The 22407-nt window shown below is 54.2% G+C and overlaps 1 protein-coding gene across 8 annotated transcripts; it reads right to left on the reverse strand.

Annotated features, from left to right (window-relative positions):
• Positions 1-197: 197 nt before the first annotated feature.
• On the reverse strand, positions 198-21880 carry PLCD1 (phospholipase C delta 1). Of its 8 annotated transcripts, none has more exons than NM_001243589.1 (15): positions 21735-21875; positions 12816-12980; positions 9335-9563; positions 4160-4289; positions 3827-4058; positions 3088-3289; positions 2825-2969; positions 2599-2748; positions 2350-2508; positions 1957-2116; positions 1672-1788; positions 1142-1320; positions 916-1048; positions 693-842; positions 198-556 (listed from the first exon to the last, which is right to left on the reverse strand). In NM_001243589.1, exons 1-15 carry the CDS (start codon positions 21766-21768, stop codon positions 471-473), a joined length of 2271 nt encoding a protein of 756 aa, NP_001230518.1. In that variant the 5' UTR covers positions 21769-21875; the 3' UTR covers positions 198-470. The 8 variants fall into 8 exon arrangements, 2 of the variants coding, with proteins under 2 accessions (NP_001230518.1, XP_084843051.1); XR_014822403.1 differs by having other exon boundaries at positions 199-556; positions 1142-1385; positions 21735-21880; XR_014822405.1 differs by having other exon boundaries at positions 199-556; positions 1957-2169; positions 21735-21880.
• Positions 21881-22407: the final 527 nt, after the last annotated feature.

A 22407-nucleotide genomic window follows, 5' to 3' on the forward strand; every position in this document is an offset into this window, starting at 1 on the left:
ACCGTGGAGAGCTTTGTTTCATCCTGGTCCCTCCTGCCTAGGGGGACAGAGGACCTCCTTGAGCCAGTGTGAGTGTGGAGGAGTGGAGTGAGGTACTCTACACACACACACACACACACACACACACACACGCACGCGCGCGCGCATGTATGCAATTTACGGGAATTTTCTGGCATTAAGGTAAAGAGACCACAGGACTCATTCTTAGGATTTTTATAAAATCCCTCAACCTAGGGCCAGTGAGGGTGGAGAGGGCTGCAGTGTCATTCCTGATGGAACTGGGGACAGCTCCAGGCATGGGGCCAGCTCCTGGGTTCCGAGAGGCAGCAGCACAGAAAACAGGTTGGAGCTGAAGGCAGTGCGGGGTCGCCAGCTCTGAGCGAGAGGTTGAGAGCAGCCCCTGTCCTGCCCCCTAGATGTGGACAGTGGGCCCATTCCGCGCGGGGCAGCCCCCCGGAGACTCTCCAGGCCTAGTCCCAGAGGGCCACCTTCACAAAGAGGGTGGCAGACGGGTACTGGTCTCCATTCTTGGACAGGAGGTGGACGTGGCGGTATCCTAGCAGGCGGATGGGCGGGCAGGAGCACATGGAGAGAGGTTGGGTCACTCAGGGAGGGTACCTCAAGGGACAGCAGGCCCCGCCCAAGAGATGCCACCCCCCTCCCAGTTGTCCCCTCCCTTGACAAACACTCACCCTGCTTGAGGCTGCTCAAGGGGATGGTGCTCTGGCCAATGAAGTCGTTCTTGGAAGAGGCGTCATAATCCTCCACCACGAAGCGCACGAGGGCCAGCTCAGGCACAACCACCTCAAACTCAAACTCCGTGTCCCACCAAGGGTTGAAACCTAGCGGGCAGGCACTGTGTCAGCAGCACAGACGGGCTCCAGAAGCCGGGCCCAACACTGGCCTGACACATACCGTTATTGGTGACCACAGCGGTCTGGCGACTGGCCACATCACGGCCCACACCGTGGATCTCTACTGTCACCTTGGGGTCCACAATTGAATTCTTATTCTTGTTGACTTTTGGCAGCTGCTGCCCTGAGATGACCTGAGGGAAGGTGGGGGACAGTGGAGGGTTCAGGATAGGATTGGGGGAGAAGGGAGGCCTGTGGGCACCTGTCCCTCCTGTGGCCGACCATACCCTGACACTGAGCCGCTTCCGAGCCCACCAGGGCCCCTGAGCCAGGGCACGGGAGTTGAAGGCAGAGTTGGGGTCTCGCAGGAAGGCAGGCTTCAGCACATACCCACAGGCCCCGTTGTCCTGGAAGCGGCCCTGGTACACGTCCATCTCTGGCCCAGGTGTCTGGAAGTTCAGGGCCACTAAGGGCAGGACAGAGCAATCAGAGGCTGTGGGTTGCCCTCTGAAATACTGGGGGTACAGAGTCCTAAGCAAAAGCAGGGTCCAGGATCACTCTGATGCCTGATACCCACCTGCCACCCTCCCTGACCCACCACACCAACGCCCATGCATTTCTGGTGCCAGGATTCAAAGGATGACAGATTTCAGATGCTGCCATGTGCTGCTGGGGGATATTTCCAAACAGACTGCCAGATCCTGAGCCCACAAATCCCTGTATCTGGCTCTGCCCAGGTCCCCAGAGGCTCCTGGCCCCTGGCCCTCCAGGCAGAAACCGTCACCCAGGCCTCCTCCCCGTCTCAGCCAGCCCGTACCAATCTGGCAGCCAGAGTTCCACATCTCCACGGGGTTATAGTTGGAGGAGTCCGTTCTCCAGCCAGCAGGGTAGATCCTGCTCAGGTGATTCACGTTGTGGCGGACAAAGCTGTTTCCTGAGGGAGTTGGAGCTGATCAGAAGTGGAGGCCTCCTGGTGAGCCCAAGCCCCTCCCCACCAGCTCCGCCCGGTAACAGTGGAGGAAGAGAGGGACAGTCTGGGCCCTGCCCAGCTCAGGTGGTCAGGTAGATGGACAGCAGCCTGGGGATGCAGGGCTGGGCTCACCTGACTCTTGGAGCAGTCGGAGGGCGCGGTTCTCAGAGAAGGATGCCATCTCATAGAAAGCCTGCCCGGGGGTGCCAGGGCTGGGGAAGCCCCGAAAGTGGACACTCTTGCAGTAAATGACCATATCGGAGAGCTCCTTCACTAGCCTGAGCTTGTCCTCCTGGGGGCCATGGGGAGGCCCGGGTTAGATTCAGAGGTTGGGGCAGGTGGGCACTGAGAGAGCCAGAAACCCAGAGAGACAGAGAGAAGGAGACAGAGGGGGCAGAGGGTCTGAATGGCAGCCATAGAGAACCCGGACAAGGCAAACATCCCACGGGGTGATGGAGGGTAATGATGCGGGAGGGCCCCAGGGCTGCTCCCTCCTCCCTTGCCCCCAGCCACTCCCCCTCTAACCGTGGGCTTGTGCTGCACTCGGCTTCTCACTGCCTCATCCTCCATCTCTGCGGCCTCATCCTCATCTGACACCACAGTGGCCTCTGGGCTGCCTTCCCCTCCTGGAGGAAAAAGCCCCCCAAGCTTCTTCCCCTTCAGCAAGATCTTCCCCTTCAGTTGCTAAGGATGGAGGAGCAGCTGGTCAAGACCCAGCTAGCCTCCCCGCCAGTCCCCTACCCTCTCCTCTGGGCACCCCATCCCGCCAGGCACCTCAGGAGAAGGCAGGCTGGTGGTGACCCCATCCAATGGCCGATCTAACAGCATGGGGCCCAGGAGGGCGCGCAGGTGTCGCGCCATCACGCGCTGCTGCTCCAGGCTGCAGTGGTTCTCCAGGGACAGGATGACTGGGTAAGAGGACGCCTGGAGGCCCAAGGGTAGATTAGGAGTGTTGCTCAGCTCCGATCATCCCCCTCCTTACCCCCTGGGGCGCGCCCACCTTGAAGGCGTAGTCCCGGATGGCCCTAAGCACGTCGCAAAAGAGGATCTTGGAGGTGAAGGTGTAGCCGTGGTAGATGATAGGCTCCAGGTTGGGCCCATCCCAGCAATCCAGCTCTAGGCAGCGACAACCTTTGCACAGCGCCCTGTGGGTAGGGTGGCGGCTAGACCCTCGGTCCCGCCCCGCACCCTCATGCCGGCCCCGCCCCTCACGCTAGCCCCGCCTCCGCCTTGTGCACAATTCCCGCGCCCGCGGGGCCCCACCGGATGTAGGCTTCTGTGCTGCTGGGCCCCGTAAGCTGGTCTTCTAGCAGGTAAGTGTTGTGCGAGGACGACACCAGGTAGTGGCTGAGCGGCTGGCCCATGTCCTGGTAGACCCGCCGGTGCGCCAAGTTGAAGGCGCTGCCATCGGCGGAGAGCAGGTACATAAGGAAGCCGTCCTTGGTCATCTGCCTCTGCGCCTTGGCTGGGAGGAGGGCGGCGTCAGAGCTGTTGGTCAGAGCCCTTCGCAGGCCTGCCTCCTCCCAGGGTCAGGGGACCTTTCTGGCGCCACTGCCCTGGGCAGAGGGCCCCCACTTCCCCAGTCTCCCATCCTAAACAGATCCTTGATAGCTCTTGGAAGGGGGTACGTTTGAGTCTCTGGACCAGACGGTAACTACCCAGGGTGAGCCCTGTGTTCTCCTCTTCTGTCCCACATGCTGTGAGGCCTTCTGAGGTGGAACCTTATCTCCTCCTTCTCCAGGACAGGGCCCCCATCTTAAGTCTTAAAGCTTTGTGCCCTGCACGGGCACAAGAAGTGAAGCAGGAAAAATACCTGCTTTTCCAGCCTCCCCTAGCTTCCTTCCTGGGGGAGGGGTCATGATGCCAGAACCCTGCCTCCCATTGGCCTGCTTTCTTGGGGCAGGGAATTTCTGACCAAGGGCCCTGGGGCTGGCTGAGAAGCCCGCTTCCCTCCAGCAACCTACTCTTGGGGTGCCATCTCCCCACCCATTGTGGCCCTCACCCGTCTCGCTGGGCTCATAGCGCTCAATGAGAGAGAGCGCCAGGGCAGGCCCCGCTGCCTCCTCCCGCTGCTGGTGCTGCAGGAACGCCACTAACTGATCCACTGATAGGGCCTCCTCAGAGCCAGCAGCCTCCTCAAAGATGCGGTCAATCTCCTTCCTCTGGGTCAGCATCTTGTAGAAAGTCTCAATCTCCTCATCTTCCAGAGAGTCCGTCTGAGAGTGGTCACATTCCTGCAGAGCCAGGACACCAGGTGGGCAGGGCTCAGAGCAGGCCCAGGGCTGCGGTCAAGGACCCACTGCCAGGTACACCCAGCCCTCACTTCCTGCCTCACCCTGAAGATCTTCCGGGCATAGCTGTCATCCACCTGGATGTTGAGCTCCTTCAGGAAGTTCTGCACCTCCTTGAAGCTCATCTTGTTGTCCTTGTTTTTGTCAGCTTTTCGCAAGCAGGAGTGAATCCAGCTGGGCAAGATGTAAGGAAATAATAGGAGCCCCGTACCCCAGCCAGAGCCACGGTTCAAGCTCATGGTTAACTTCTGAGTGCAGGCAGATTGAAATCCCCTGTTGACACAGCTCCCTGCAAGCTCAACTTCCTGGCACATCCACCTTTCAGGGGCAAGACCTAGTGACCTCTTTGGATGAAATGTGACATCTGATGATGGGGTCTTTTTCCTATATTCTGGCTTTGAACCCTTTCAAAATTTCAAAGACATTTCTCACTCTAAAGGGTTCATTACAGACAATTTATAAAATGCAGAAAAGTAAGCAAACAAAGCCCCCATGGCCCTCTTACTACTGTTCACGTTTCAAGGTATGTCTTTCTGGTTTTCAATATATAATTGTCACCCAACTTGATTAAACAACTTGAGGCTTATTTAATAGGAAACAGCAAATTTTAAGCCACTGATCAGAAGGAGGGGACATCACATGCAAAAACAAAGCCTGGATCATGGTGTCATTATTGGGCCACTGATTTCTTTCCCTTTATTTTGCTCATCAGCCTTGACTTTGGTAACAGAAAAAGGGGAGCTTCATGCTATATTCCACAGAAAACAGAGAGCTCACTATAGAAAAAGGCAATGGAAATGCATGAGCACAATGAAAACATGATAGTGGGAGTTCCTGCAGTGGCACAGTCAGTTAAGAATCTGACTGCAGTGGCTCATGTCACTGTGGAGGTGTGGGTTCAATCCCTGGCCTGAGCAGTGGATTAAAGGGTTAAAGGATCTGGCATTGCTGCGCTGTGGCATAGTTCACAGCTGCAGCTCTGATTCCGTCTGCCCGGGAACTTCCACATGCCATGAGTGCAGCTGTAAAAAACAAACAAAAAACCAAAAAACTTTTGTGCTTCAGAAAATACCAACAAAAAAAGAAAGAACCCACAGAATGGGAACAATTATTTGCAAAGCATTTATCTCATAAGAGACTTGTATTTAGAATGTATTTAAAAAAAATACAACAAAAACTCTTAGAGCTCAATAATACAAAGATAAATAACCCAATTAAAAAATTAGCCAGAGGAGTTCCCATCGTGGCGCAGTGGTTAACAAATCCGACTAGGAACCATGAGGTTGCGGGTTCGGTCCCTGCCCTTGCTCAGTGGGTTAACGAGCCGGCATTGCTGTGAGCTGTGGTGTAGGTTGCAGACGCGGCTCGGATCCTGTGTTGCTGTGGCTCTGGCGTAGGCCGGCAGCTACAGCTCTGATTAGACCCCTAACCTGGGAACCTCCATATGCTGCGGGAGCGGCCCAAGAAATAGCAAAAAAGACCAAAAAAAAAAAAAATTAGCCAGAGATTTGAATAAACATTCTCCAGAGAAGATGCACAAAAGCACATAAAACATGCTCAACATCATTAATCATTAGAGAAATGCAAATCAAAACTGTAAGATACCTATTAAAGGAGTTCCCATTGTGGCATAGCAGAAACAAATCTGACTAGTATCCATGAGGATGTGTGTTTGATCCCTGGCCCTGCTCAGTGGGTTAAGGATCTGGCATTGCTGTGAGCTGTGGTGCAGGTCGCAGAAGCACCTCGGATCTGGCATTGTTGTGTCTGTGGCTGTTGTTGGCAGCTGCAGTTCCAATTCAACCCCTAACCTGCGAATTTCCATATGTCCTAAAAGCAAAAGAAAAGAAAATAATCTATGGAAAAAAGAAAATACCGGAGTTCCTATTGTGGCACAGTGGAAACAAATCCGACTAGTATCCATGAGGATGCAGGTTCGATCCCTGGCCTTGCTCTGTGGTTGGGGATCCGGCGTTGCCATGAGCTATGGTGTAGGTTGCAGCAACGACTCGGCTCCCGTGTTGCTCTGGCTGTGGTGTAGGCCAGCAGCAGTATCTCCGATTCAACCCTGAGCCTAGAAACTTCCAATGCTGCAGGTGCGGCCTTAAAAAGAGAGAAAAAGAGAGAGGGGAGGGAGGAAGGAAGGAAAGAAAGAAAGAAAATATCAAGTGTTGTTAAGGATGTGGAGAAATTGGAACATTTGTGCACTGTTGGTGGGGTTGTGAAATGGTACAGATGCTATGGAAACCAGTATGGTGGTTCTTCAAAAAACAGAAATTAGAATTATCATAGGAAACAGCAATTTCACTTCTAGGTGTATATCCAAAATAATTGAAAACAGGGTCTTAGAGAGACACTTGTACACCCATGTTTAAAGCATTATTCACAGTGGACAAAAGGTGTAAGTAACCCAAGTGTCCATTAATGGATAAGTGAATAGGCAAAGAGTGGGCCATACATACAGTGGAATATTGTTCAGCCTTTATAAGGGATGGAAATTTTAACATATGCGACAATATGGATGAACCTTGAGGACATTATGCTAAGTGAAATAAGCCAGTGGCCAAAAGTCAAATACTATATAATTCCACCTATATGAGGAAGCAGAGTAATTAAATTCATAGAGACAGAAGGTAGAACAGTGGTTGCCAGGGGCTCAGGGGAGGGTGGAATGGGGTGTTACTATTTAATGGGTACAGAGTTTTAGTTTTACAAGGTGAAAAGAATGGATGGAACTCAAGACTCATGCTGAGTGAAGTTAAGTCAGAAAGAGAAAGACAAATAGCATATGATATCACTTATGTCTGGAATCTAATATACAGCACAAATGAACCTATCTGCAGAAAAGAAATAAACTCATGGACTTGGAGAACAGACTTGTGATTGCTAAGGGGGAGGAGGAGGGAGTGGGATGGACTGGGAGTCTGGGGTTAGTAGATGCAAACTACTGCATTTGGAGTAGATAAGCAATGAGATCCTGCTGCATAGCACAGGGAGCTATATCTGGTCACTTGTGATGGAACGTGATGGAGGATAATGTGAAAAAAAGAATGTGTGTGTGTGACTGGGTCCTGACTGGGTCACTTTGCTATACAACAGAAGTTGATGGAACATTGTAAATCAACTATAATAGAAAAAATTAAAATCTTTAAAACAAACAAAAAAAACAAGATGAAAAGAGTTCTGAAGATGGGCTGCACAACAATGTGAATGTACTTAACACTACTGAACTGTACACTTAAAAAAGATTAGGATAGGAGTTCCTGTCGTGGTGCAGCAGAAATGAATCTGACTAGGAACCATGAGGTTTCGGGTTCGATCCCTGGCCTCGCTTAGTGGGTTAAGGATCCAGCGTTGCCGTGAGCTGTGGTGTAGGTCACAGACATGGCTCGGATCTGGCATTGCTGTGGCTCTGGCGTAGGCCATCGGCTACAGCTCTGATTGGACCCCTAGCCTGGGGACCTCCATATGCCTCGGGTGTGGCCCTAAAAGACAAAAAACAAAAAAAGCAAAAAACAAAAAACAAAACCAACTGGTTAAGATAGTAAATTTTATATATGTATTACCACAATTAAAAATTAAAATAAATAGTTCTGTTAAAAAAGAGCGTAACAACAACAAATCGGCCAAGGACCTATTGAATAGCTGCTTCTCCAAAAAGATATACAAATAGCCAGTAGCCACATGTAAAGATGCTCAACATCATTAGCCATCAAGGAAATGCAAATCAAAACCACAATGAAATATCACTTCAAACCCACAAGGATGGCTGTAATAAAAAAGGCAGATAACAAGAAGGGTTAGCGAAGATTTGAGTACTCAGAACTCTCATACACTGCTGGTGGGAATGTAAATTTCCTCTTTAGAAAACAGTTTGGCAGTTCCTCAAAAAATTAAACATACAGTAAACGTAAGACTCAGAAATTCCCAAGAGAAATGAGACCATATGTCTACACAAAAACTTCTACTCAAATGTTCATAGCAGCACTATGCAGAAAAGCCCAAAAGCAGAAACTCAAATGTCCATTATTGCTGAATGGATAAATAAAATGTGGAATAACTATACAATAGTATAGAATCAGGCAATAAGAAGGAATGACGTATTAATGCATGCCACTGCATGGATGAACATTAAAAACATGGTGTTCAGTGAAAGAAGCCAATCACAAGACTGTATGATTCCATTTATATAACATGTCCAGAAGAGACAAATATATAGACACAGAAGGTAAAGTAGTGGTTGTCAAGGGCTGAGGTTGTGGGAAAATGTAGCCTGCTAAAGGGTATGGGGTTTCTTTTGGGGGGTGATGAAAAATCTTTAAAGTTTATTGGTTGATGGTTACCTAACTCTGTGACTACACTAAAAAGCATGGACTTGTACACTTTAAGGAGATGAATTATATCCCAATAAAGCTGTCAAAAAAAAAAAAAAAAAAAAAAAAAAAACAAAGCACTGGTGCCGGTTCCACCCTAATCCTATATACCAGAAGCCCAAACACTTTGAATCATAGACTAGTACATTATTTTACACCTAGATTTTGAAGTAGATTAGATTCAAGCCTAGGGACTGGCCTACCTACCAGTCCTGGGAGAACCCCATCACTCCCCAAAGAATGGCACAGGCTATGGGGGTAAGTGTGAATAGACCATGGCCTCCCAAACTCCCAGAGAGGAAAAAATGTAGTCACTCTAGGAAACATAATTAAAACATCCAAGATCAGGTCTCCCATTGAAGCAGGCAGCTCCCCTCAGCATCCCCAGCCTCTCAGTTCCATGCTGGTTACAGAGGGGGGATGGGGGATTTCAGGAGGCTGCACTGCTATCTGGCCCTTGGGCTCCAGTACCTTTTCTGCTCCCCCCAGTGAGATATATTTGGAGATGAGGCCTTGAGAGATTTAGGTGAGATTATGAGTGGGGCCCTCATGATGGGATTAGTGTACATGTAAGAAGAGACACTAATCCCTATCTCTCTCTCTTTGCCATGTGAAGGCTAGAAGCAAGGAAGAGAGCTCACCAGAACCAGACCATGCTGGCCCCCTGACCTTGGACTTTCAGCCTCCAAACAGTAAGCAAATCAATTCCTATTGTTTAAAGCACCCATCTACAGTATTTGGGTGTGATGGCCCGAGCTAGGTATCTTCCATACCCAGGTTGCCCTGGGGACAACTACAGCCAGTAGCCACAGGCTGGGCCTGGACCCACCGCCACCAGAAGGATACTGCTGCAGCTTCTGCCGCTGATCCATGGAGCCTGAGTGGTGAATGATCTTGCGCAGGCCCAGCACCCAGTGCTGGGCGTCAGCCGGTGATGGGGCGATGAGGTCTAGGGTGTTGCGCTGGTCCTTGAAGACGATGGAGAAGCAGCGGTCTTCAGGCACGTCCCGGGCAAACTTCTCCAGGCCCTCGGTACGGTGCCCCATCCGCACCTCCTGAATGTCCTCAATGGAGACTGCAGGGAGGGGACGGGTCGGGTGTGGGGGGCAGAGAGAGCCATGAGGCCAAGCCCTGCCCCCAGCATGGCTGGTGCCCCAGCATGGGGAGCAAGTGCAGCTTAGAGACATAGCCAGGACTGGTGCTCAGGCATTGAACCAGAGAGGGAGGACAGAGGCAGGAGGATGGTTGAAGGACAGAGACTGAAGTGGACACGGCTATAGTGAACAGAGTGGAAACGCCCAGGGAAAGGCAGACAGAGAGGCCGCCTTTAGGGTGGGAAGGGCACCTAGGGTCCTGCCACCCGCCCCCTGCCCCATTTCCCTGCTGGGAGGGAACGGAGCCCCTGGGAAAAGATTGGGACAGGGCTCTCAGACAGAGAGATGGAGACCATTCTGGAGCTTGGGGCCTGTGACAGAGAGGAGGCCACACACTCTTCTGATTGTACTTGACTCTGGGCTCGTCCTCCTTTCAAGATGGCCATGAGAGCCTCCCTCTCCTGACCCCTCAGGAGGGTGGCTCCAGTCTCCTGACTGCTACCCTTGGTCAGCCCTGGCCATGGGGTCTGGGGACAGAGGGAGAAGTACTGTGTCAGGGGGCAGCCAGGGCCTTGCCCTACATGGATCTGTATGTGTCTTGATCTCAGGGAGTTCCTTGGCAGGGATGGTGCTCCAGGATCCCTGGAGGCAGACTGGAGGGTGCCCCTTGGGGCCTGGGATGGCATCGTTCTGCCCTTGGGAGCCAGGGGGGTGCTTCCTGTTGCAGCCCAGCCTTGCAAGCTTCAGGGAACAGCAAGGTGCTGCTGGCCCCGCTTCACCCTCAGGGTGCCCTCCCTGGCCTGGCTGGGAGCTACTGCCACCAGCTGGGCTCTGCCCCTGCTGCATCCCTATCCCGAGCCATCCCCATCCCATCTGTCCTGCGTCCCAGACCAGCTCTGGCTCTCCCTATGGCTACCTACACTGGGAGCCCAGGCGCCTCCTGGCCACCTGCAGGCCCCACAGGTGTGGCCCGTGCCAGCCCAGGCAGCAGACTCTCCGGTGGGAAACACGTTAACCCTGGGCCATCTGGGGTGCAGGGGATATCTCTGCTTAATCCTTCCGCGACGGCCCGCTGGCCCGCTTGGCCCCACACCAGCTGCAGCTGCCCTGGGCTGAGAGTGAAAACAGGAAGCCTGGCCGGGCGATGCCTTCCCTGCTGATAATCATTGTCTGCCTACAGGAACCAGAGCTTAGGGAGCAGGAAGCAGAGGCAAAGAGACCTGGGACCGGGGGAGCCTGCTCCACTTCCCCCGCTCCTGGCCTCAGTTTCCCTGGGAGGGCAGTCTCACTGCTCACCCAGGGGAGGGAAGCAGCTGACCCGCGTGTTCAGCCAATCTGTCTCTGTTTCTGCCATGGAAAAGAGCCTCTTCCTGCTATGTTCATTACCTGAGCACACCTGGAGCCCAGCGCCCCATCTGTTGCCTCTGAGGCCCTCCTCTCAGGGCACAGGCACCTCACTCAGGCCCTTTCCTCGTTCTCTCTTCTGCACCTTTGCTCACACCGGGCCACCTGCCTGGGATGCTCCTCCTGCCTGAGCTCACAGCTGTCCCTGTATGAGGTTTCCAGCTCTCCAGCTCAGGTCTGAAAAGGCATGGACCTCCTACTTCTCTGTGTGCCCCCTGCCCACCCCACCAAGTGCCAGACATACACTGGGAACCATGCACGTGTACCGGCTGGCGGTTGGGCGCTCAGAAATACCAGGGCTCAAGAGTAAGATGCCCGGTTCCCACGGTGCCGCCACCCGCCAGTGTCAAACAGGAAACCCAGTATCAGGGCAGGGGCCTGTGAAGGAGCCTGACTGGTGCCACAGACAGAAGCAGAGGCGGTCACTCCTGCATCAGGTGACAGACATGTACTCAGGGTAGCTTTCTGAAAGCTCTTCTGGCTCCATCCTCTCTGATTCTGTCCTGCCCAGCTCAGAAACCTCCCTTGGCCCACAGCCCCCAGGACCCAGCTAGGGGACCCTCCTCCCTTCCTGGCTCCCCCTCGCCCTGCCACAGACCTGCAGGCCATACCTTCTCAGGTTTCTGCCCAATGCCTGGGGGTGCCTGGCAGACCCCACCTCGGTACCCTCCCTTTCCTTCTGCTCCCTTCCCACCTGGACCCTGTCACCTGTGTCTGGACTCACTCCCCTTAGACCTGCCAGTGGGCTGACCCTGCCTGCTCCCGCACCCCCCACAGCCAAGAACAGGTGAATGGGCGAGCGATTTCCAGGGATTTGGGCTGTGTGAAATCTAGCTGCAGTGCTCTCTCTGCCCACCAGCCACATGTGGCTATTTAAATATAAATTAGTTACAATTCACTAAAATTAAGAATTCAGTTTCCTCAGTCATCCTAGCCACAGTTCACGTGCTCAATGGCCACAGATGGCTAATAGCTGCCATATTGGACAGCACAGATGGAGAACCTTTCCATTATCATAGAAAGTTCTTTTGGATAGCTTTGATCTAAAATTTTCCCACCAAGTAAAGGTGCAGAGGGGCCCTCTCATTTTACAAAATCTTTAGGGCAATCTGCGTGAAAGGACACCAGTTAGAGAGCTTTCTCCCTTAGGCCTTGTGGGATGCACTTTCCATCTGCATGCCTGAGCTTTGGATTCCTGGGCTTTTTCTGCAGGCTCCAGAGAGCCCTCAGGCCCACACCCTCAAGGGCACTGCCCAGCCAAAGCCTCTCTCTGCAAGTCCAGCCCTGCTCCACCCTAGCCTCCCTATTCTGGCCCCAGTCCCAGGGAGGAGCTGCCTCCTGTGGCCCCACCTCACATCCTGGCCACTGACACCCGGAAGGGCCTTATCTTCCCCTCCCGGACTTTGGGCTTCACCACACCTGGAATCCTAGTCTGCCCAGTTTCGCTCCTTTCCACAAACATTTGGGTGGATACCTGTGAGTTCAGGCAATTCTGTCTAGCTCCCTCCCTCCCTGTGAGCCTGGCTTTCCCCACCTGTGGTCACGGCCATGTATTCCTATCCCCAAAGGCTTTAGCATCCTCCATCTGTGGCCCTTGGTCCATGCCTGTCCTCTCTAGCCCAGTCTGGAGTCTAGCCTAGTCCTCAAGTTTCTCCATATCTGGTCCTGGTTGCATGACTGATCCACAGCCCGCTAGGCCAGGCCTCCATTTCCCTACCTCTGGTCGAGTCCATGGCTGACCTTCACCCGGCCCACCCCAGCCAGGGTTAGTTTCCCCATCCAAGCTTAGGTTCCACACCCCGCCCTCCCCCTCAGCCCAGGGCACTCACACAGCTGCGACTCAGGTGTTCGCATGACCTTGCGGGACTCCTGCCAGATGGTCTTGCAGTCCTCCTGCAACTTGTAGAAGCGTTCTCTCCGCCATGAGTTAGATTTCACCTTCAAAAGCTGGCCACCCTTCAGCAGTGCCTGTAGGTCCTTGTCATCCTGTAGGCCTAGGGGGCAGAGCTGGTAAGAGGCCACCTCCCGTAGTGTCCCAGCTGGCCATGCCCACCTCTGGATCTTCTCAGTTCATTTTTCACCAGCCTCATCCTCAGCTCTCTGTCCACTTCTCCTTCTGCCACCCTTGCTCCAACCTGATTCTGGAGCCCAGCCTTCTCCAGGAAAATATCGATGATTCTAGCCAAGGCAGTGCAAACCTTAGGATAACCGCCTACTCAAAGCCTCATTGTAAACATTATGACCTGCCACCTACAGCTGAATGGACCAAGGGAGGGAAGCTAATCCAAAAACACCTGGTTCCTGGGTGAACTAGACCCCTCAGAAATGGCCCGGCTCTGAAAGACAAAGTGGGCCCCACACCAACGTACTTAGGGATCAGAGTGACCTGAAGGAATCTGGGACCAAAAGATGGGGCAGAGCAGGAAAGAAAAGGGGCAGAATCAGATGGAAATGGACCCCAGAGCATCATGAGTCCAGTGGCTTTCCAAGTCCCGTGACTCTGGAATCACTGGTGCTAGGTCCAGGTCGCTTCCTGACCCCTGCGTGACCTGGGCAAGTGACTTAATGTTTCAGGGCCTCGACTTGCCTATCTGTAAACTGAGTATAGCATCCACCTTGAAGGGAAGTTCTACAGTTAAATGGAGTGATGCATGAATCTGGGGAGGTCTCAAGGCAACCACAGCTGCAGTGCTTGGTTCCACACTGTGCTTGCTGTAGGACCCATGCGCCCATCCCCAGCACCCTCACCCATGCTGCCTCTACCCCTGAATTAGACCTGCTTGAGTAGGTTGATTACCCCTGCCCCCACAAGAGACAGAGGAGCCCAGCGGGGCCTGTGTTTGGCCTTCTGGGATGCCCTGTCCCTACCCAGTCTGTCTCTGAGAGTCCTTGGGTGTCCTGGGTCTAAGGCACAGTGCAGCCCTTTCAGAAACTGAGGCAGGACCTGGCCCAGAGTCCTATGGAAGGGAGGACCCTGGCTACCTGGCACCCTCTTGTCTGTCTCTCTTCAGAGACCCAGGCTGGCCTGAGACATAGGCTCCCTTCATTCTGCCAGGCACAGTAGGAACGGGCCTGGCTCCCCAGGAGCTGTCATCCCAAGCAGACCCTGTACCAACTGTGACGAAGGAGAAACCCCCCCCCCCACTACCACCATCATGATTCATCAGTGTAACATAGAGACAGATACATCTAGTTCTAGACATATCACCCTGGCCACATGTAGTCCAGCAGTCAGCTCTGGTCAGGGCCAATAGACCATCTCACCTCACTTCTGTCCCCAAAACAAAAACTGTGTGGCTTTTCAGCAACCTTTATCCTTCTGCCCTGTCAGAGTAGTGGCATGAGGGACCATACCGGTCTAGTCTGAGGGGACTGTGCCGACACCTATAAGCTCTTCTTTTCTGAACCAGATCCCCAGACCCTGAGGGATTTTACCCATGTTCCCATTCCCTACCCCCAGCCAGCCTGCTCCACACACATACAGGTCCTACACATCTTCTGGACCACTTCCCAGGGCCTCAGCCACCCACCCCGACTCTATCCCTCCCCATTCTCCTGTCTCCAGTAGGAACAGCACCCCATACTAACACCCTCCCCCAACCATGGCTTTAGGCAACTTCCTTCCCTCTCTGTTTTCCCACCAGCACTGGGTGAGAACAGAGCTGGAGGAGGCTCAGGGCCTCCTCCGAGGTGACAGTCTGATGTCACCTTCCACCACCTTTGTCCTAAGTCTCTCCACCCCCTGCCTTAGTGTCCATTTCCCTTCTGCCCTGGGTGGTGGTGGTGGTGGGGGGCAGTGAAGGAGGAAGGGACTCCTGCAGGATGTCTTCAACTGGGGGTTCTGTCTATGGGGCTCAAGACAGAGGAAAGGGAAGCTAGTTCTCAGCTGCCAGAGGCGAGAGGCGCCTCTGCCTCAGCTCAGCCCGGTTTTCCATGACCTTTTAGAAGAGAAGGGACATCTCCTTACTCTCTGCCTGCACCCCCTGCCCCCAGCTGGAGCATTAGGTCAAGCCACTGCATGTGGCACAGCCGGGAGCGGGGGAGCCAGGGCACGGGGTTGGAAGGTAGAAGGTGAGCCCCGCCCTCCCGCTCTGGAAAACACTGAAAAGATGACATGTTCATCCTGTCCTGGAGCCAGGCTGCTGCCCCGTCTGCAGTCAGGCAGAGATAAGTCCCCTGGCTGCCGACATGGCTTCCGGAATAACCTCGGTCCCAAGGAGTATTGATGATAGCCACTGTCCTCTGGTCCGCTGGGAAAGCCAGCAGGCATCTCCATCTCTGAGCCTCATCTGAAGCCCTTTTGTTTCTGAGGCCTCTGGGCTGCCTGTCCCCACCACCCTTGCTCCCTTAGCGCCCAGAAGGTCTGTGGGAACCCCTCCCTCACCCAGCCTTGCTTACTCAACTGTAGAACCTCCTCCTCCTGTGGGAGGGTGTTGATGAGGGGCCTCAGCTCAGGGCTCCTGGATTGACCTTGTAGCTTCATGCAGTGAGGTGGCCATGAGAAGTGCACAGTGGGCTGCAGTGCTAATGGGAGGCCAGGTGGGCAGTGCCAGGAGCCCTGCCCAAGTACCTAAGGTGATGCCCATGTACCTAAGGTGATGCAGAATGGAGGCATACTGAGCTTGGGACCCAGAGCAATACACAGCTACACAGACATAGCTACACACATACACAATCACAAGACATCACACCAGCACACTCAGTTACATATCACCACACAACATACAGTGCCAGAACATTGTCATCATGATAATAACAGTAGCCGCTGTAATAATAATAGTTCATACTTCGATAAGACCCTGTTCTCAGCACATGTATTTAATCCCCTCAACAACCCTATGAGGAAGGCACTGTCATTGTTCCCATTTTACAGAGGATGAAACTGAGGCTGAAGGAAGTTACATGGAAGAGTCAGGACTCAGAAGCCTGCCCACAGGGTCAGTGCTAAGGAAATATTACCTTATGTAGCCCCCACAAAGAGTAACCACAGAAAATCCAAGGAACACACATACCATAACACAGAATGACAGCATCAGTCACCTGGATCACCCACTGTCACATCTGTCACCCACAGTTACACATGGTACACAGCATCACACTGGGTCACACACTGTCACACTCGTGCCACTTGTTTATACAGTGTTACATATCATCATTCCTGCACAGCGGCTCCCAGTGCCATACAAATGACAGAATCACTGGGTTTGTAAACAGGATGGTTTGGGGGTGGCAAAGGGCAGAGAACTCTGGAGGGGCTGAGGTAGATCAGGAGAATGGTAGCCAGTCCCCCCAGTACTCACGCCTCATGCCACTCTTGCAAACAGAGCCCCACCCTGAGTCACACTCACACACTCAAAGAAATACTAAACTGGTCCAATCCCCAAAACCAGGAACGTACAGCGTGCGTCCTGACCCAGCTGCCTTCCCAGCCTCCGCAGATCCAGAGGGGAGGGGGGCTGCATCCCTTACCCAGCCTCTGCCCATTAAGCGCTGCCACCTTGAGGCTTTGCTCCTGCAGGTAGAGCTCTCTCGAGTGCCCCTGGCTCCGGCTCCTCTGGACCCCCAGGCACTGCATAACGCTCTTCATTGCCCCTGCTGCCAGCTGAACCTAGCCCGGGACAGTGTGGCGTCCAGAAGGTAGCCCTGGCCCTAGGGCGGGAGCCGCCTCCCTGGAGGAGAATCGGGGCGGAGACTGGGCATAGATGGGCGGGCTAGAACCGGGGTGGGCCGGGGACCTTGAAGGGAAGGGCTTGGTTCTAGAGGCGGGGCGATACCAGAAATCCGTGCTGAGGGGCCGAGCCAGCTCTGAAGGGCAAGACCCACACCTCCCCGAGGTGTGGCCAGGGTGGAATCAAAGCTGGGGGTGGGAGGAGGTAGAAACCGGGAGGCGGGGCGCCCTGGAGGAGGAGCCGGGACCCAGAGGCCGAGTGGGACACATCCATAACCCAGGAAGCAGAACAGTGGTGAAAGTCAGAGCCCAGAAAAAGGATTGGGGTGGAGCCAGAGCCAAAGAGGTGGGGAGCAGGAGGAGCCGGGTCTGGGACGCGAAGTGGGGCAGAGTGAGACCCAGGAAGACGACCAGGGGCGGAGCCGGGGCCCAGGGGACGAAACAGGGGAGGGTCCCTCACTGGAAAGGCGGTGTTCGGACGGGAACCTCGAGTTTGGAGGCGGTGTGAGGGCGGAGCCTGAGCGGCGAATTCTAAACCCTCCTCGGCTGGGGGCCTGGCTGGAGGATGCGAGGACTGGGCGAGATTGAGCAGAGGAGGGAAGACCCGGCAGGGCGGCGGCCTGGGCGGCCTGGGCTCCCGAGGCTAGCGGAGAACCGGGTGGGGCGGGGTCAGGCAGAGCCAGACCAGACAGCAGAGCCCGCCAAGTATTTTACCGTAATTACTCAACGAATCCATTGTGACTTAGCGGGCTGTTGTCTCACTGTAAACCTCAGGCAGGCCTATTTCCTTCTAAAAGAGTTTTGCTACCTGAGTGGGATAATCTCCAAGGTTCCAAATGCGAATGAATTCTTGAAAAAATGCTGATCTTAAAAATGAATCCATTAACGCGGGCTTGCTTGGATAAATAGAGAAGGACTCCAACTCTACGAAACTGTGCTGCCAATGTGCTTGGAAACAGTGGGACCTTTCATGTTAAGTTACAACCTCCCTTTCATTTGCCCAGCAATTATTTATTGAGCCCCTACTGTGTGCCAAGGTCAGGACACCATCAAGAAACCTGACTCACTCCTTGCTTTTACTCTCTGCCTCTGAATAGTTCTTTCATTCGCCTTGCTGAAGCTCTAGTTACCAGCAATGACAGTGAATCACTGGCAAAGCCAGTTATTAGCACAGACAAGCACAGCAATAATAACAATAAGCTGAAGCACAGAGTGACTTGCCTAAGGTCCCACCACAGAGAATAATACATCACAAGAATGTGTATTAATATAGATGAACGGGAATATGGGCACAGACTAGGTATTCGTTTGGAGAAAGGGGGAAACAGAGTATAAGGGGAAACCTCTGTTTTAGAGAAACCACACCAGGGATCTTAGCCAGGGGACCAAGAACTCCCAGAGGACCTATGGATAGAATTACATATCAGTATAATTTGCTTTCCTTTAATTCTTAAGTATTTTATTTATTTTGCATTTAAAATATGATCCTGGGGAGTTCCCATCGTGGCGCAGTGGTTAACGAATCCGACTAGGAACCATGAGGTTGCGGGTTCGGTCCCTGCCCTTGCTCAGTGGGTTAACGATCCGGCGTTGCTATGAGCTGTGGTGTAGGTTGCAGACGCGGCTCGGTTCCTGCGTTGCTGTGGCTCTGGCGTAGGCTGGCGGCCACAGCTCCGATTAGACCCCTAGCCTGGGAACCTCCATATGTCGCAGGAGCGGCCCAAGAAATAGCAAAAAAAAAAAAAAAAAAAAAAGATTAAATATGATCCTGGAGTTCCCATTGTGGCACAGAGGAAAGGAATCTGACTAGGATCCATGAGGAGGCAGGTTCGATCCCTGGACTCACTCAGTGGGTTAAGGAGCCAGGGTTGCCATGAGCTGTGGTGCAGGTCACAAATATGACTTGGATCTGGCATTGCTGTGTCTGTGGCATAGACTGGTGGCTACAGCTCCGATTCGACCCCTAGCCTGGGAACCTCCCTATGCTGCGAGTGCAGCCCTAAAAAGGAAAAAAAAAAAATATATATATATATATATATATATATATATATGTATATATATATAGTATGATTCTGAGGAGGGGTCTGCAGCCTTCACCTCACTGCCAAAGTGGCCTATGGTACAAAATAGTTAAGATCAAGGTGGATCAGTGGGTCTGTGAAGTGTCCTGGGTGACAGACAGCTTTGAAACATGATTGAGGTGGGTAGAGGGCTGGCCACCTCAACTTGCCATTATGGCATTATCTTTTGGGGGTACTGGCTTCTTTGCCAACTTAGATCTCCTTTGCCCCTAGTGCTTGACCCTCACGACATCCCCTGTGCCATAGGTACTGCTTTCCCATGGATGAGAAAATAGGTCCACACAGGCACAGGGATTTGCTCGGGATCACAGTGAAAGTAGAGGCAAAGCTGGGATTGGAGCTCAAGTCTCCTGGGATCTAGATGAGGCCTCTCCTACACCCCTCCTCCCACTTTTACAAATACCGGTTTTTACAGTGGGGCAGGAGGGATTCAGTGTTGGGCAAGTCAGTGAAGGTGAATGTGTTCAGTGAGGGGAGGGCTTTGGGAAGCATAGTCCTTTTCGATACATCTGGGGAGCTGCTGGAGAAGCCAGGGCATCCCTGGCTAGAACGGAGAGAACAAAGGAAGCAGGGTAGAGCGAGGAAGCCAGAGGACTAGAGCACCAGTCTGAGGGCTCCAAGGGCACAAGAAGGAGCCCTTTGATTCTTAAGCCCAGATCAAGTCACAATCTTCCTGGCTAGGGACTACCTTATGTCCCCTTGTCTTACAAAGAACTCACAGAGCATGGTCACATAAGGCGTAAGCCTCTTGCAGGAACAAGCACCAGCTAGGTACCAGGCAGTGGTCTCATTATTGCCTTATATGTGCTGCCTCATTCAGTCCTCACTGCAATCCTTTGGAGGAGATATTCTCTCCCATTTTACAGATGAGGACGCAGATGCAAAAAAATCAAGGGATATGTCTAAGACGAAAAAGCTAAGGCTTGAATGCAGGCCGTCTGCCCCTGTAATCTGTGACTGGGTACTACACTGCCTCTGCATGCACCTGGGGTGAGGACTGAAGGGCAACCTCATCCAGGTGGACCCCCTCCCCCTGGGACAATGGAGGGGGCCTTTTTGCAACAGACCCTCAATGCCCCAAGCCAGAGAGTGTGGTCCTGCAGCATATGTCCAGTACTGGGGACCCTGAATAGGAAAGGGGTGCAAACACTGCAATGGAAGTGTAAACGACCTGGAACAGCACAGGACAATGACCACCCCCTCTCACCACCAGTTCTCCTTCCAGATTCTTGCTTCCCAATCTGGTTTGCAGGCGGAACGAAAGAGTTAAGGGAGGTAATTTGGGGTGATGAGCTAGAAGTGGCAGGGCGTTCAGGAAACAGCTTGGGATTGCAGTGTTTGTGCTAGCTCTGCAGCAAAGGCTGGACAGTCAGGCACTTGGGAGGAAGGTAGCAAACAGGATGGGCCAGGGCAGCCAAGCCTATGCCATAAGACTGGGAGGTGCTGACTGAGCCTCCACACGGCTTCCTCTCCAGGGAAGAGGCCAGGGCCCAGGGAGAGAGACTGGACAGAGGCACAGATGCTTGAGGTTGGAGCCCATTCCACCATGAGCTGAGGCGCCTGCTATGCCAGAGGTGACCAGAGGGCTTATAGGAGATCTGAGTGAAGCAGGCACAGAAGAGGGGGTCTGAAGGGTAGACAGCACTAGCTAAGGGATGATGAGAGAGAAAGCAGATGTCTCTGCTGTGATCCCCTGAGCTGCCCAGCCTCCCTTCCTACCAGTCTGGCAGGACACTAAGTTCACTTCTGTCCTGAGGGGAGACACAGGAGCACTGGAAAGGGCAGGGATCCCATGACCCAGCTGGATGAGTCTGCCTTGAGGAGACCAGACTACTGGTATGAGGGTAACAGCTCCGGGCACTGAGCAAGGTCTCTCTGGGCCATGGGGACCAGATATGGGCCAACCAGGAAACATGAGACAGACGGGAGGCTGGCTGAAAATAACATCTCTGAGTCTCTCTGAATTCCAGGGAGATCTCTAGTGGACATCCCCCTCTTTCTCTTTCCCATTTATTTTCTCCATGCATGGGTTAGATGGATAGGTGGTGGGCAGCAAACTGCCAGGGTACTAGAAAACAGAGGGAGGTGGGGTTAAGCAGTGGTTGGCTGAGAGGGGGAGGGTTTGCAGAGCTGGCTGGGGGAGCAGGAAGACATAGCCGCCTAAGAGTGGGTGGGTCCCCAGGCTGGAACAGAGAAATGCCAGGTACAGGTTGAGGGGCCTATGCAGCTTGAAGATCTCCAGCCCCTGATGTCCAGAACCAGCGGCTGCTCTCTCTCCTGAAGACACAGCGATGCAGAAAGGAGCTGGCCTAGACTCTTTCTCGGTGGGTCGGGGAGACGGAGCTCGGCTGGACAAAAGGAGGAGCTGCAGGCAGTTAGAGCTGAGACTCCGGCCATTCCGGCCAGGAGGGTGCGCAGATGGGGGCGACTGGGCTGCTCATCCCAGCCCGAGCGTCGCTGACTACGATTTCTTGCGCTGGGCAGCTACCGCGGCACAGCCAGACCTCCGCCAACCTTGTAAACCACCTCGCCCCACCCTTCCCACCCCGCCACACCCACGCGACCTGACGCGGTCCAGGCACGCCTGGGCTTTGGGGAGCCTCTCCGGGCGGCCCGGACGAGGCGGAGAGAACTCGGTTATTCGTGGATGCTGGTTCCTTCCCTCCTCGGTCCCTCAAAGCACGCTAGACCCTGGAGCCCAGCCTTCCGTGACCAGGATAAGAAGAGTAGTCCCCGAGGCAGCGAGGCCGGGGGTCATCTTCAGACTTGCACCTCTCCTCGCCCCACCCGCCAGACCTGGGAGACAAGCCTGGAAACGCCCAGGGTCGTGTCCGGCGGTCCAGGGCCGAGATTTCCTCAATGCGACAAAAGAGCCGAGGGGCGGGCCCGGGGCGGGGCAGAGGGAGGCCGAAGGAGCCGGGGGTCCCCCTCCCAGGGCCGGTAGGCTTTACTCAGGGTCAGCTCAGGCGGGGACCCCAGCGTGCCTGCCGAACACTCACCATGCAGGGTCAGGAAGTCCCGGCCTGAGTCCATGCCCGACGGGCGGCGCGGCGGGAGGGGGGCGCCGCGGGACACTTCTTCGCGGCGACAGCGCTGGCGGCCTAGAGTCCCAGCGCAGTGCGGTGGAGGGACCCGAAAGGACTGCGGAGGGGAGGAGATTGGAGGTGGGCCCGGGACTCCGCTCCGCCCCCCGCCCGAGCCCCCGCCCCCGCCCCCTGGGCCCTCCAACCCGCGTCTCTCCCCGCCCCTCCTGGGGATCGTGGAGGAGGGCAGAGGTGGGGGCCAGCAAGCCGGGCCAACCTTGGCCGGGGCGGGTGGGTGCGTCCCAGCCAGAAATAGCCAGATCCCTCTGGCTTCTGGCTTCCTCCGCTGCCGCCACCCACAGGCCGCGGGCCCTGTCATTACCGAGGGCGGTGGGGCCCCACGCCCTGCCTGCGGGCGCCTTGCCGGGGTTAGGGTGATGCGCGGAAGAATCTGGCGTCCTTCTGGGACAGGGACTTCGTAACTTAAGACGCCCTACCGTGATGCTGCGTAAAGGGAGCCTCAGAGTTCAGGCGGCCAGCCACTGCCCCCCGGATGTCTGCTTTCTCTTCTGCAAAATGGGTGCAAGGCACAAGTTAGAAGATCCTTGGAGAGGCGTGCCTGAACCTACTCTGTAGAAGGGTCCCCTCC

The sequence above is a fragment of the Sus scrofa genome, chromosome 13, assembly GCF_054392235.1.
Source record: "Sus scrofa isolate SSC_HxYL_T2T_F1_AM1 chromosome 13, Sscrofa_HxYL_maternal_Yorkshire_Landrace_v2.0, whole genome shotgun sequence".
In the NCBI taxonomy this organism is placed as follows: Eukaryota; Metazoa; Chordata; class Mammalia; order Artiodactyla; family Suidae; genus Sus; species Sus scrofa.